Source organism: Pseudophryne corroboree, chromosome 3 (assembly GCF_028390025.1).
Source record: "Pseudophryne corroboree isolate aPseCor3 chromosome 3, aPseCor3.hap2, whole genome shotgun sequence".
Classification (NCBI taxonomy): Eukaryota; Metazoa; Chordata; class Amphibia; order Anura; family Myobatrachidae; genus Pseudophryne; species Pseudophryne corroboree.
Genome location: NC_086446.1, coordinates 489153567 through 489168339, shown reverse-complemented (window position 1 = coordinate 489168339; position 14773 = coordinate 489153567). Strand labels below are relative to the sequence as shown.

General features: G+C 47.7%; 1 protein-coding gene across 2 annotated transcripts in view; it reads right to left on the bottom strand.

Moving 5' to 3' along the window:
- Window positions 1–13460, bottom strand: part of SPAG9 (sperm associated antigen 9) — a 262243-nt gene extending 248783 nt beyond the window's left edge. Inside the window, exon 1 of one of the 2 annotated variants that reach the window (XM_063960919.1) lies at window positions 13032–13460. In XM_063960919.1, the coding sequence (XP_063816989.1) occupies window positions 13032–13331 (300 nt within the window). In that variant the 5' untranslated portion in view covers window positions 13332–13460. The remainder of the gene's footprint in view (window positions 1–13031) is intronic. The other variant, XM_063960920.1, reaches the window with a different exon arrangement.
- Between the last annotated feature and the right edge of the window lie 1313 nt (window positions 13461–14773).

Sequence of the window (14773 nt, the reverse complement as noted above, 5' to 3'; positions counted from 1 at the left end):
CAGCAGGTCTCACTGTAAAATAAAAAACCTAAAATATACTTTCTTTCTAGGAGCTCAGGAGAGCCTCCTAGTGTGCATCCAGCTCGGCCGGGCACAGAAATCTAACGGAGGTCTGGAGGAGGGTCATAGGGGGAGGAGCCAGGGCACACCAGATACTCCTGAATCTTTCTTTAATTGTGCCCAGTCTCCTGCGGAGCAGTCTATTCCCCATGGTCCTTACGGAGTCCCCAGCATCCACTAGGACGTCAGAGAAACAAAATTTAATATGCTCCAGGCACGACCCATGACTTCTAAAAAAAAAAAAAAATCTGACTATTATCCCTTCAAAACCGTTGGTAACATTGTTTTTCGGAAAAATCTGCAGAACGGATCTCCTCGTCAAAAACTGGGGGACACAGTAGGCCAGCGCATGTAATCTGACCATGCCAGTTAAGTGGTTAATATGTTTACACATATATATTATGTATTTATTCAGATGTAATAAGAATAAGAAGCTGAAAAGAAATAGATTTTAATAAAATATGTAACAAATCAAAGTCTAATAATATTATTATCGCTTGAAAGCATTAAAAAAAATAAGATTTTACACCTACCGGTAAATCTATTTCTCGTAGTCCGTAGAGGATGCTGGGACTCCGTAAGGACCATGGGGTATAGACGGGCTCCGCAGGAGACATGGGCACTTTAAGAAAGACTGACTCTGGGTGTGCACTGGCTCCTCCCTCTATGCCCCTCCTCCAGACCTCAGTTAGAGAAACTGTGCCCAGAGGAGATGGACAGTACGAGGAAAGGATTCTAGTTAATCCAAGGGCAAGGTTCATACCAGCCACACCAATTACACCGTATAACTTGTGATAAACTACCCAGTTAACAGTATGAACAAACAACATAGTCCCAGTCCAAACCAATGAAACTATAACATAACCCTTATTAAAGCAATAACTATATACAAGTCTTGCAGGAGAAGTCCGCACTTGGGGGGTAATTCTGAGTTGATCGCAGATTCAAGCTTGTTAGCAATTGGGCAAAACCATGTGCTCTGCAGGGGAGGCAGATAGAACATGTGCAGAGAGAGTTAGATTTGGGTGGGGTGTGTTCAATCTGCAATCTAAATTGCAGTGTAAAAATAAAGCAGCCAGTATTTACCCTGCACAGAAACAAAATAACCCACCCAAATCTAACTCTCTCTGCACATGTTATATCTGCCTCCCCTGCAGTGCACATGGTTTTGCCCAACTGCTAAAAAATTTCCTGCTGCGATCAACTTGGACGGGCGCCCAGCATCCTCTACGGACTACGAGAAATAGATTTACCGGTAGGTGTAAAATCTTATTTTCTCTAACGTCCTAGAGGATGCTGGGACTCCGTAAGGACCATGGGGATTATACCAAAGCTCCCAAACGGCCGGGAGAGTGCGGATGACTCTGCAGCACCGATTGAGCAAACAGGAGGTCCTCCTCAGCCAGGGTATCAAACTTATAGAACTTTGCAAAGGTGTTTGAACCCGGCCAAGTCGCTGCTCGGCACAACTGTAAAGCCGAGACCCCTCGGGCCGCCGCCCAAGAAGAGCCCACCTTCCTAGTGGAATGGGCCTTCACCGATTTTGGTAACGGCAATCCTGCCGTAGAATGCGCCTGCTGAATCGTGTTACAGATCCAGCGAGCAATAGTCTGCTTAGAAGCCGGAGCGCCAACCTTGTAGGCTGCATACAGGACAAACAGTGCTTCTGTCTTCCTGACCCTAGCTGTTCTGGCCACATAAATCTTCAAAGCCCTGACCACATCCAAGGACTCGGAATCCTCCAAGTCACGCGTAGCCACAGGCACAACAATAGGTTGGTTCATATGAAAAGATGAGACCACCTTAGGAAGGAAATGAGGACGAGTCCTCAATTCCGCCCTATCCACATGAAAAACCAGATAGGGGCTTTTATGTGACAAAGCCGCTAGTTCCGAAACTCGCCTTGCTGAAGCCAAGGCTAACAACATGACCACCTTCCAAGTGAGGTATTTCAACTCCACCGTGTTGAGAGGTTCAAACCAATGTGACTTAAGGAAACTTAACACCACATTAAGGTCCCAAGGCGCCACCGGAGGCACAAACGGGGGCTGAATATGCAGTACTCCCTTTACAAAAGTCTGTACTTCAGGAAGAGAAGCCAATTCTTTTTGAAAGAAAATGGATAAGGTCGAAATTTGAACCCTTATGGACCCTAATTTTAGGCCCAAATTCACTCCAGTCTGAAGGAAGTGAAGGAGACGGCCCAAATGGAACTCCTCCGTAGGAGAATTCCTGGCCTCACACCAAGAAACATATTTTCTCCATATGCTGTGATAATGTTTCGATGTCACGTCCTTCCTAGCCTTGATCAGGGTAGGAATGACCTCATCCGGAATACCTTTTTCCGCTAGGATCCGGCGTTCAACCGCCATGCCATCAAACGCAACCGCGGTAAGTCTTGGAACAGACAGGGCCCTTGTTGCAGAAGGTCCTGCCGTAGAGGAAGAGGCCACGGATCTTCTGTGAGCAACTCCTGCAGATCTGGATACCAAGTCCTTCGTGGCCAATCCGGAGCCACGAGGATTGCTCTCACTCCTCTTTGTCTTATTATTCTCAACACCTTGGGTATGAGAGGAAGAGGAGGAAACACATAGACCGACCTGAACACCCAAGGTGTCACCAGGGCGTCTACCGCTACCGCCTAAGGGTCTCTTGATCTGGCGCAATACCGCTTTAACTTTTTGTTGAGACGGGACGCCATCATGTCTATTTAGGGCAGTCCCCACTGACCCACGATCTGTGCGAAGACTTCCTGATGAAGTCCCCACTCTCCCGGATGCAGGTCGTGTCTGCTGAGGAAGTCCGCTTCCCAGTTGTCCACTCCCGGAATGAACACTGCTGACAGTGCGCTTACATGACCTTCCGCCCAGCGAAGAATTCTGGTGGCTTCTGCCATTGCCACCCTGCTCCTTGTGCCGCCTTGGCGGTTTACATGAGCTACTGCTGTGACATTGTCCGACTGAATCAGGACTGGCTTGTCGCGAAGCAATGCCTCCGCTTGTCGTAGGGAGTTGTATATGGCCCTCAATTCCAGGACGTTGATGTGAAGACAAGTCTCTAGACTTGACCAGAGACCTTGAAAATTTCTTCCCAGTGTGACTGCTCCCCAACCTCAGAGGCTTGCGTCCGTGGTCACCAGGATCCAGTCCTGAATGCCGAACCTGCGGCCCTCTAGGAGGTGAGCACTGTGCAGCCACCACAGGAGAGATACCCTGGCTCTGGGAGACAGAACGATCCTTTGATGCATGTGTAGATGAGACCCGGACCACTTGTCCAGTAGGTCCCATTGAAAAGTCCTCGCATGGAACCTGCCGAAGGGGATGGCCTCGTAAGACGCCACCATCTTCCCCAGGACACGTGTGCAGTGATGCACTGAAACCGTATTTGGCTTTAATAAGTTCTTGACCAGAGCCATGAGCTCCTGAGCCTTTTCCATCGGAAGAAAAACCTTTTTCTGGTCTGTGTCCAGAATCAGGCCCAAAAAGGTCAGAACCAAAAGGTAGGAACCAGCTGCGACTTCAGAATATTGAGAATCCAGCCGTGTTGCTGTAACGTCCTCTCGCCTTTATGAGGAGATCGTCCAAGTTTGGGATAATTGTGACACCCTGCTTGCGCAGGAGCACCATCATCTCCGCCATTACCTTGGTAAAAATCCTTGGGGCCGTGGAAAGCGCAAACGGCAACGTCTGACATTGGTAAGGACAGTCCTGTACCGCAAATCTCAGGAACGCCTGATGAGGAGGGAATATCGGAACATGAAGGTATGCATCCTTTATGTCCAGGGAAACCATCCAACCCCCCCCTCCAGGCTGGCGATGACCGCTCTGAGCGATTCCATCTTGAACTTGAACCTTTTTAAGTACAGGTTCAGGGATTTTAAATTCAAAATGGGTCTGACCGAACCGTCCGGTTTCGGGACCACAAACAGGGTTGAGTGATACCCCTTCCCTTGTTGCAGAAGGGGAACCTTGATTATCACCTGCTGAAGACACAATTTTTGAATTGCATTTAACACTAACTCCCTCTCTGAAGGAGAAGCTGGTAGGGCCGATTTTAAAAACCAGCTTGTATCCCCGAGAAACAATCTCTATTGCCCAGGGATCCACCTGTGAGTGGACCCAGATGTGGCTGAAAAATCGAAGACGTGCCCCCACTTGAGCCGACTCCCCCAGGGAAGCCCCAGCATCATGCGGTGGATTTTGCAGACGAAGGGGAGGACTTCTGCTCCTGGGAACTAGCTGTGTGCAGCTTTTTTCCCCTGCCTTTACCTCTGGCAAGAAAGGACGAACCCCGTACCTTTTTGTTTTTATTGGAAAAAAAGGACTGCATTTGGTAATGCGGCGCCTTCTTAGGTTGCGGGGGAACATAAGGCAAAAAATTCGATTTACCTGCTGTAGCAGTAGAGGCAAGGTCCGAGAGGCCTTCACCAAACAACTCCTCCCCCTTGTAAGGCAACGACTCCATATACCGATTTGAGTCGGCATCCCCATCCACTGCCAGGTCCACAAGAGTCGCCTAGCAGAAATAGACATAGCATTTATTCTGGAGCTTAGTAAACAAATGTCTCTTTGAGCATCCCTCATATATAACGCAGCATCCTTGATATGCCCTAGGGTCACTAAAATGGTATCTTTATCTAGGGTCTCAATCTCCGTAGATAAGGAATCTGTCCATGCTGCGACAGCACTACAAACCCAGGCCGATGCCATAGCCGGTCTAATAATAGTACCAGAATGTGTGTAAATGTACTTCATGGTAACTTCCTGCTTACGATCAGCAGGATCCTTGAGGGTAGCCGTATCCTGGGATGGCAGTGCTATCTTCTTTGATAAGCGTGTCAACGCCTTGTCTACTTTAGGCGAAGATTCCCATCGTATCCTGTCCTTTTGTGGGAAGGGATACGCCATAAGAATCCTCTTGGAAACTTGTAATCTCCTGTCTGGAGTCCCAAGTCTTTTCGCACAATTCGCTTAGCTCATATGAGGACGGAAAGGTGACCTCAGGTTTTTTCTCTTTATACATGTGTACCCTCGTGTCAGGGACAGGGGGTTCCTCCGTGAATACCCTTAGCCACTTTTGGCTGTAACTTTGCATCCTCATAGTCGACACTGGAATCTGAATCCGTGTCGGTATCTGTGTCAGTGATCTGGGATAATGTGCGCTTTTGAGAACCGGAAGGTCCCGGTGCCACTGGGACAGGCACGGTCTGACTACCTGACTGTTCCCTAGCCTCAGCTTTGTCTAATCTCTTATGTAATAAATTTACATTAGCATTCAAGACATTCCACATATCCATCCAGCCCGGTGTCGGCGTTGCCGACGGCGACCTGACAATCATGCACTCCCCCTCCTCCTTAGGTGAGCCTTCATCGTCAAACATGTCGACACACACGTACCGACACACTCCACACACACAGGGAATCTCTTTTCTGAAGACAGGTTCCCCTTTTAGGCCCTTTGGAGACAGAGAGAGAGTATGCCAGCACACACCCCAGTGCTATATGACCCAGGAAAAAACACAGAATGTTTACCCAGTAGCGCTGTTATAGTATATATGCGCGCCAATTATGTGCCCCCCCTCTACTTTAAAACCCTCTTTCACCGTGTGTCAAGCAGGGGAGAGTCCGGGGAGCTTCCTCTCAGCGGTGCTGTGGAGAAAAAATGGCGCTGGTGAGTGCTGAGGGAGAAGCCCCGCCCCCTCGGCGGCGGGCTTCTGTCCCACTCAAAATATGTAAAACATGGCGGGGGCTCTTTAATATACATGTACAGTGCCCACCTGTACATGTATATAATTCATTTTGCCATAGGAGAGGTTTATATTGCTGCCCAGGGCGCCCCCCCCCCACCCCCCCTGCACCCTTACAGTGACCGGAGTATGTGAGGTGTATGGGAGCAATGGCGCACAGCTGCAGTGCTGTGCGTTACCTCAGTGAAGCTCACGAAGTCTTCTGCCGCCTTTGAAGCCTTCTTTCTTCCGGCTCTGTGAGGACGGTGGCGGCGTGGCTCCGGGATGAACGCCCAGGACGAACCTGTGTTCCAATCCCTCTGGAGCTAATGGTGTCCAGTAGCCTAAGGAGCAGAGCCTATCATTTAAGTAGGTCTGCTCCTCTCTCCTCAGTCCCTCGATGCAGGGAGTCTGTTGCCAGCAGTGCTCCCTGAAAATAAAAAACCTAACAAAGATACTTTCTTAGCAGGAGACTCAGGAGAGCTCCCTGCAGTGCACCCATCCTCCTCTGGGCAGTCTCAAACTGAGGTCTGGAGGAGGGGCATAGAGGGAGGAGCCAGTGCACACCCAGAGTCAAAGTCTTTCTTAAAGTGCCCATGTCTCCTGCGGAGCCCGTCTATACCCCATGGTCCTTACGGAGTCCCAGCATCTTCTAGGACGTTAGAGAAACATGGTTGTTCAAGGCTTGTAATACATGATTACATTTCTTTTTCACTAAAACACAAAAAAAAAAAAAAACAACAACAACAACAACAACCTGCTTTAAACCTCCCCCCCTTCCCAAAAAAAAGCTTTTTTTATTTTAAACTTATTTTTTTCTCCCACCCTGCTTAGGATGGCTGGTGTTTTCACGCTGCTGGGGCTGGTGGAGCTCTGTCAGAAAACGCAGACCCTGGCCTCTGCATACCTACAAAACAGGGCTGACACGCAATTGTTTAGTAAAACGTGCCCCTTCCCACCACAAATGGCTGCAGACTCCCCTTCTGCAGCCGCACTGCACTCCGTGGTACAGAACCCGATCTGCACAACCGAGAAGTATGTATACCATTGTGTTTGCGTATATCACTGAATTAGGCCCACTGTCAATGAGACAATTTGGAATCTAAAGGATCCTTTGGAGTGGATTATTGGGTAGTGTATGCAGTGTATATCGGCTGTTTTTGAGATAGTATTGGTTGATGTAAATCAGTGTAGTCGTTCGCATCGGGCCAAATTTTATAGGTTAGTACAGATGGTGTAATGGTTAGTATTACTGCCTCAAAGCACTGAGGTAATGGGTTAAATTCCCACCACGGCTTGCATAGTCTCCCCGTGCTAGTGTGGGTTTCCTCCGGGTACTCCGGTTTCCTCCTACAATCTTGGTAGGTTAATTGGCTCCAAAAAAAAATTAACCCTAGCCCATATGTGTGCATGTACATGTGGTAGGGAATGAAGATTGTAAGCTCCACTGGGGCAGGGACTGCTGTGAACGGGCAAAAATATTCTCTGTAAAGCGATACGGTACAACCCGCCACTTACTGCATACATACTAAAGGCATATGTGCTTATGCGATTACTATCGCAAAGGGCAGCTCTCCCAATAAGAGACGTCTTTTGTGGAGTGTGCACTGCAGGGTTTTAGAATCTGACCCTCTGCAGAGTGAAGCCGTGGCCACTGGGAAGGATCCAATTGGATCCCTCTCAGGTGGGAGCAGAAAAAAGTAGCACATAGGCTGCTACTAGGTAATGCCGCCCACCGGCATCGCATTCTGGAGCTTGGTAGGTTTGGAAGCAAACTGAAATTTGTTGTGAGCTATAAACATCCAGATTGTAAGAAAATACCAAAATTTACAATCTGCTAGGAAAGTAAATTTTTTTTTTTGCTTTTATTCAGATAATTTTCAAAGCTTCTGTGAGTATTAATCTAGGTACACACTAGACGATATTTGTAACGATGTAGCCAACTCAGACAGGTCGGAACGACATCACTAAAATCGTCTAGTGTGTACGCACCATGTCACGGACGATGCATGTTGTTGTCAACATCCTCTGTCAACCCATCGTTGCAGCACCATCACTGGATACACACATCGTGTAGTGGTATTTGGAAAACATTTACATGCTTAAATGAGCACACTATGGGGGTAATTCCAAGTTGATCGCAGCAGGATTTTTTATAGCAATTGGGCAAAACCATGTGCTCTGCAGGGGAGGCAGATAGAACATGTGCAGAGAGAGTTAGATTTGGGTGTGGTGTGTTCAATCTGCAATCTAATTTGCAGTGTAAAAATAAAGCAGCCAGTATTTACCCTGCACAGAAATAAAATAACCCACCCAAATCTAACTCTTTCTGCACATGTTATATCTGCCTCCCCTGCAGTGCACATGGTTTTGCCCAACTGCTAAAACATTTCCTGCTGCGATCAACTTGGAATTACCCCCTATATCGGGGTGCATTGTAAACAGTTACCATCACAAGTGGGTATGTCACACTTAATTAGACTCTACCCCAAACCTCAAATCTTTAATTTCTCTCTGAAAACTCACTTTTATCAGAATCACACTCAAAAACATCCCAATTTCCATTCCAAATCAAACTTGTTTCTCTTGTCTCAGCACTGCCCTTTTCCAGCTAGAATGCAAGTTCTCTAAAAAGGAGCATTTCCTCTACCTTTTGTATTCCAGTCTGAATTTTATCTGTTGCATATGTAGTGTTCATTCAAGCACCATGCACCTGCCACAATGTGTGCAGTTCCTCTTTCTTGCCTGGGGTGTCACTCTCTGCTCTTGTACCTCTAAGCACACTGGCCTGTTTCTCAGCTCTGTGATAAAGACCAGAGTGTGCTAGAAGCACCAGAGACAGAGAGCGATACACCAGGCAGGAAAGAGGAACTACACATGTTGTGACAAGTGCAGGGTGCTAGAATGAACACTACATGTGAGCAATGCTAAGCACTAACAACTTACAAACAACATTATTACTACATGTTTTAAACAAAAAAAAAGTGAGAAAACCTAATTTAAGGCAAAGTTTATCACATAAACTGATAATTGCAAACCATATTGATCAGAGATGACTATTACCCCTTTTCCACCAAAACGCCAGGTGTGACCTGGATTTTTAGACATGGTTCCAACCTGCACCTTGGACCTGGGTTATTGGGTAGCAGCTAAATCCTCTTCAGTCAACTGTGAAACACTGATGAACATCATTGCCCCTCAGTTGCCTGTGGCAAGCGAAGCGAGCCTATCAGGGTATACTTTGGGTCCCATGTTCTGGACCTTGCTCCTCCCCCTGCTTTAGCGGGTCAGATGGTATTTCCCATGGCTCACCACAGTTTACTGAAGGGGTTAAAGACATTATCTATGTTATTGCCAGGTCTTCCCTGTGCCTTTCTCCAAGCGCCTTGTGATCCAGCTCTCCATATGCTTTTAGTGTGACCCGGATCAGATGACCCAAGTCACACAACAAGCTACCCGGGTCAATGCCGGGCTCAACCCTGGTGGCTACCAGGATCGCATTCCCGAGTGACGCAACCCAGGTAGACCCTTTTACACCAACCTTGGACCCTCCCAGGTTGCCATGGCAATAACCCAGGTTATAAGTTTGGCGGAAAAGAGGTACTATGTTCTCACCGCGATCGTGAAAATACTTGAAACATTAAACACTGAATGACACTGCACTTTAATTATATAGCACAAATAAACAGCTGTTCAAGTACATCATTGCAGATTATGTTGACACTATACTATATACAAAACATTAATTATATAAAGATTGATACAGTTAGCATTGTATTACACTATAATAGAAGAAAAAAAGTTAAAAAAAAAAAAAAAAAAGTTACAACATGAATCTTTTCAACCACAAACAATCAGGGAAGGCCAGACAGTTGCAGAACTTCCTGCCACATAAAAACTCACATGCCAGAGACAGGAGGTGAAGTACAGAGTCTCCAAGTGAAGAGCACATGACTTCCTAGCCTAACAGTAGGAAGAGAGGTCCTTTAATACAGTGCAGCACTGATTACTAACACAGTAACGGAGGATTCTGGCCTTTCCTCGGAGGAAAAAACGGACATAAAAAATTACCTGCGAAATTAAAAATGTGGGCTTTCGAAAGCCACTTTCTATCCATACACTCGGCCAATTCAAAAGGAAGGTGGGGCAGACAATCTACCATGGCAGGCTTATCGGAGTGCCTGTTATGACATTGGTGCAATTATCATAAAAGAGTTCAGCTATGACTATAGGAAAGAGGAACAACACTATAAAAACAATGATTTATCATTAATATCAGATGTACTGTGATACACTCTAGGATAGAACCTTTAATATTAGTTAAATTAGTTTCACAAGTAATGAAAACAAGGTTAAACCTAACAGAAACGATTATGTACGTTTCAGATCTACAGGTGCATTAGAGGGAATAACTGATGAGTCCGTGCTATAAATCCGAGTTTATAGAAATGGGCTGAAGACTCTTACAACAAGCAGGGTATCCCCTCCACGTATTATAAAATATTTTCTGTATTAAAGGGATGTATACAATGAATAATACAGAAATTAGCCTTAATACCATGAACACATACTGTAAGAGAAGGAATTGGAGTATATTGATGGAAGAGGGATGAACACATGAGAAATTGGAGATGATCAGCAACAGGAGGTAACTATGGGTGTTTTACTATTATATGGATACATATATGCAACTGAAGGGTATTAGCCTTAAATGAGTGAATAAATGTATCTAAATTTGGGGACTACTAACAAGGGTGAAGGAATTGGAGCATATTCATATTAGATTGGTAAACACTTATGTCAGTGGTTGGGAGTATTAGTAAGGCAGTAGAAGAAGGGATGGGGAGTATTGGTGCTAGGTTGGGGAGTATTAGTAATGGGGTAGGACTGGAGAAGGGATGGGGAGTATTGGTGCTAGGTTGGGGAGTATTAGTAATGGGGTAGGACTGGAGAAGGGATGGGGAGTATTGGTGCTAGGTTGGGGAGTATTAGTAATGGGGTAGGACTGGAGAAGGGATGGGGAGTATTGGTGCTAGGTTGGGTAGTATTAGTAATAGGGTATGACTGGAGAAGGGATGGGGAGTATTGGTGCTATGTTGGGGAGTATTAGTAATGGGGTAGGAGAAGGGATGGGGAGTATTAGTAGTTGGTATGGGCCTCTAGGTCGACACCCATTGGTCGACAGTGGATAGGTCAAAACCAGAAATAGGTCAACACTGCCATTAGGTCGACACGAAGAAGGTCAACATGAGTTATGTTTTTTTGGTGTCGTTTTCTCCATCAAGTGACGGAGAACCCAAATCAGTGCACCGCGTCCCCTTGCATGGCTCGCTTTGCACGCCATGCTGCGGGCAAGGTGCCTCGCTGCACTCGGCACAGGTTACCGTTCCCAACCTTAGTCCACGTGGATCGTAAAGTATGAAAAAGCCCCCCCCCCAAAAAAAAAAAAAGTGGGAAAAAACTCATGTCGACCTTGTTCATGTCGCCCCAATGGCAGTGTCGACATATCCAATGTCGACCTGAAGTCCGGATACCATTAGTAATAGGGTTGGACAGGCATTCCCAACCACGGTCCTCAAGGCACACTAACAGCCCAGGTTTTTGTGATTTTCATGCTTGACCATGGGTGGCTTAATTAGTACCTCAGTTATTCTGAGTCAACCTTCTGTGCTGAAGCCTGGAGATCACTGAAACCTGCACTTTTAGTGTGCCTTGAGGACCGAGGTTGTGAATGCCTGGGGTAGAAGGGATGGACGTATTGGTACTAGGTTTGGAAGTATTAGTAATGGGGTAGGAGAAGGAATAGGTAGTATAGGTGTTATGTTTGGGAGTATTGGAAATGGGGTAGGAGAAGGGATGGGGAGTATTGGAAATGGGGTAGGAGAAGGGATGGGGAGTATTGGAAATGGGGTAGGAGAAGGGATGGGGAGTATTGGAAATGGGGTAGGAGAAGGGATGGGGAGTATTGGAAATGGGGTAGGAGAAGGGATGGGCAGTATTGGTACTAGGTTGGGGAGTATTAGTAATAGGGCAGGAGAAGGGATGGGATGCGGTTATGTTACAGTCAGTCGGGATTCCGACGCCTTAATCTCGACTGCTTAAAATGCCGACACACATGATCCCGACATACAGGGTCTATTGCCACTAGTGTCTGCAAGGGGCTCAGTTGCGCTCGCCATGGATCCCGGTGCCAGTATGCTGACCGCCAGTATCCCTACCACCGGTCACGCATACCCAACCCGAAAGGATGGGGAGTATTGGTACTAGGTTTGGGAGTATTAGTAATGGGGCAGGAGAAGGGATAGGGAGTAGAACCAGTGTGTGCGCAGTGCCAAAAATACGGTTGGGGGAGTTAGTAACTAGAGGGCAATGAGTTGGGGAGTATTGGTACTAGGTTGGGGAGTATTAGTAATGGGGCAGGAGAAGGGATGGGGAGTATTATACCCCTTTCACACCAGCAGCTTTGAACACGGGTTATTGGCACATGAGCGCGCATAACCAGTGTTCCTGTGCGGTGTGAAAGGTACCAGGGGCAATAGACTGATCAGCGATCCGGTATTTCAACACGGTTAGCGAGCACGGTTGAACTCATATTCAACCCGGCTCGCTGTGCAGTGTGAACAGGAGCCGGGTCAGTGCGACCCATTTCCTGTTCAGTGTGTGGACAGGCAGCGCTTGGAGATCATGTGATCTCCGAGCGTCGCATCACCAACTTGGCAATATGCCGGGTTGAAGTCTGTGGTGTGAAAGGGGTATTGATGCGGGTCGCACACTGGGAGCTCCCGTGTACGACCCGCCTTCAGATGGTGTGAAAGTGGTATTAGTAATGGGGCAGGAGAAGGGATGGGGAGTATTGGTACTAGGTTGGGGAGTATTAGTAATGGGGCAGGAGAAGGAATGGGGAGTATTGGTACTAGGTTGGGGAGTTTTAGTAATGGGGCAGGAGAAGGTATTGGTAGTAGAGCCAGTGCCAATAACAAGGTTGGGGGAGTTAGTAACTAGAGGGCAATGAGTTGGGGAGTATTGGGCATTACAGGGCACTTGTACCATAGGTTGGGCAGGCTGGGAAGTGGGGCTGGGGGGTTAGTAATAGGCATATAAAAGAAAGCAGGAGCAGCTGTCGGGAGCATACACGGATAGCTAAAGTAGGGGTGTGGAGGGAAACGGGGGCACAGCTGGAAGAAGGGGGAAGAGAGAACAGGGGTCCCCGGCACATGAGGCCTAGTAAGCGGAGTCCCCCCCACACCTCCTCGGCGTGTTTCCTCAGCGCCTTCTCCCTCTCGTACTGTGTGATGAGCTGCTCGTTGTCCTCCTTCAGCAGCTCCAGCTCCACCTCATGCTCCTGGTTCTCGGCAAACACCGCGTCCAGGTTCTCCAGCACGGCCACTACCAGCGGCATCAGTTCCTTCACCACGTCCTCGTCATACTTCCCGATCAGCCGCTCGAACTCGCGGTAAATGGAGCCGGCCAGGCCGGACACCCGCTCAGACATGACAGCGGAGCTGCCCGGGTCTTCCTGGTACACCATGCCGTCTTCCAGCTCCATGTCAGCGGACTGAGAGCTGGCTGTTTCCCCGGCTGAGCTCAATCCTTCAGGGGACAGGCCCCGCCAGAAGCCGTGACGTCAGCGGCCCAGCTAAGATGCTGGAGGGTCTCCTCCTCCTCCATGGCCATCCCTCCTTCTCCCATGGAGATTCCCACCTCCATCGCTGCCCACTCTCCACCTCCATCTCCTCATGGTCACCTCCTCCACGGCCATCCCTCCTTCTGGCATGGAGCGTCCCACCTCCATTTGCCCACTCTCCACCTCCATCTCCTCCTCCTCCTCCTCCGTGTCTGTCCCTGCCTGCTCCTTCCATCCATGCTCATGTCTGGAGGATCCTCTCCTCCTCCTGAGCGACATGGCCACATCTCCCGCCATCTCCTTCTGCCGTACACACTACTGCTGCTCAGTGCTTCCCCGGGTTCCTTCCGTGTCCTCCTCTGTCTCCACCGCACCCCTCCATTTCTTCTGTAGTATTATTATATGTTGTTTTTCACCTCCTCCCCCTGACATCTCCTCCATCCCACTGACCACATCCCATTTCTGTGCATTATCTTCTCAGTCTGCATTGACACCTCCCCATCTTCCTCACCCCCACCTTCCTAGCATCCTACAGGAACACAATCACATCATATATGGATTACCCGCTACACAGACAGGGGCATGGACAATTCTACTCATGTCCTACATGGGCAGGTCCTGCCTGGGAATTCTTTCTCAAAGTTGCCTCCTCTTTCCCATCTCCTCCTATAGGCAGACCTTACTCCTAAGTACCCTCCCCCAAACATTGTGTGCATTAATATCACATGATGTGTCAATGACAATATTTACGTGATGAATTGTGTGACAGAACATCATCCGGGTTATATTGGCATCAGTAACACTTTCTGTTACAGAGCAAGGGGCCGGCTCCTGTTAACTGGATACACTTTTTGGCAGAGGAGAGGGAAGTATGTTTCTATTGGGTCTTGTAGTTTGTTGATATCCTGCTGGAAGGTGAGACACGATATTTGAATCAGTTAAACAGCATCTAGTAGTCTGTTTACTACTGATACAGCAAAAGTATCAAATAAGCACTGTACCACTGCAGTTTACTATGCAAAACGTCCCTCCTTGCTTGGTGTTACCGCCAAAAAGAATTGCTGACCTTCACGGCACGCATGCACATAGCTGTTTCACCTGGCAAAAGGGCTTATCTCACCTTCATAAATAGACCCCATAGTGAAGTAGATCAGATTATGAAGATAATATGCGCAAGCCAGACATCTGGTTTTCTCTGCCTGGTCATCTTATCCAGTGAATCCCATTTTTTTAATAAAAATTGTAATTTAATGCACTGAATTTCTAGTTGCTTCATATCTGCCATCAATTTCTATGTCACTGTGTTTAAGCTGGGTACACACTAGACCAGGCATGTCCAAACTGCGGCCCTCCAGCTGTTGTGA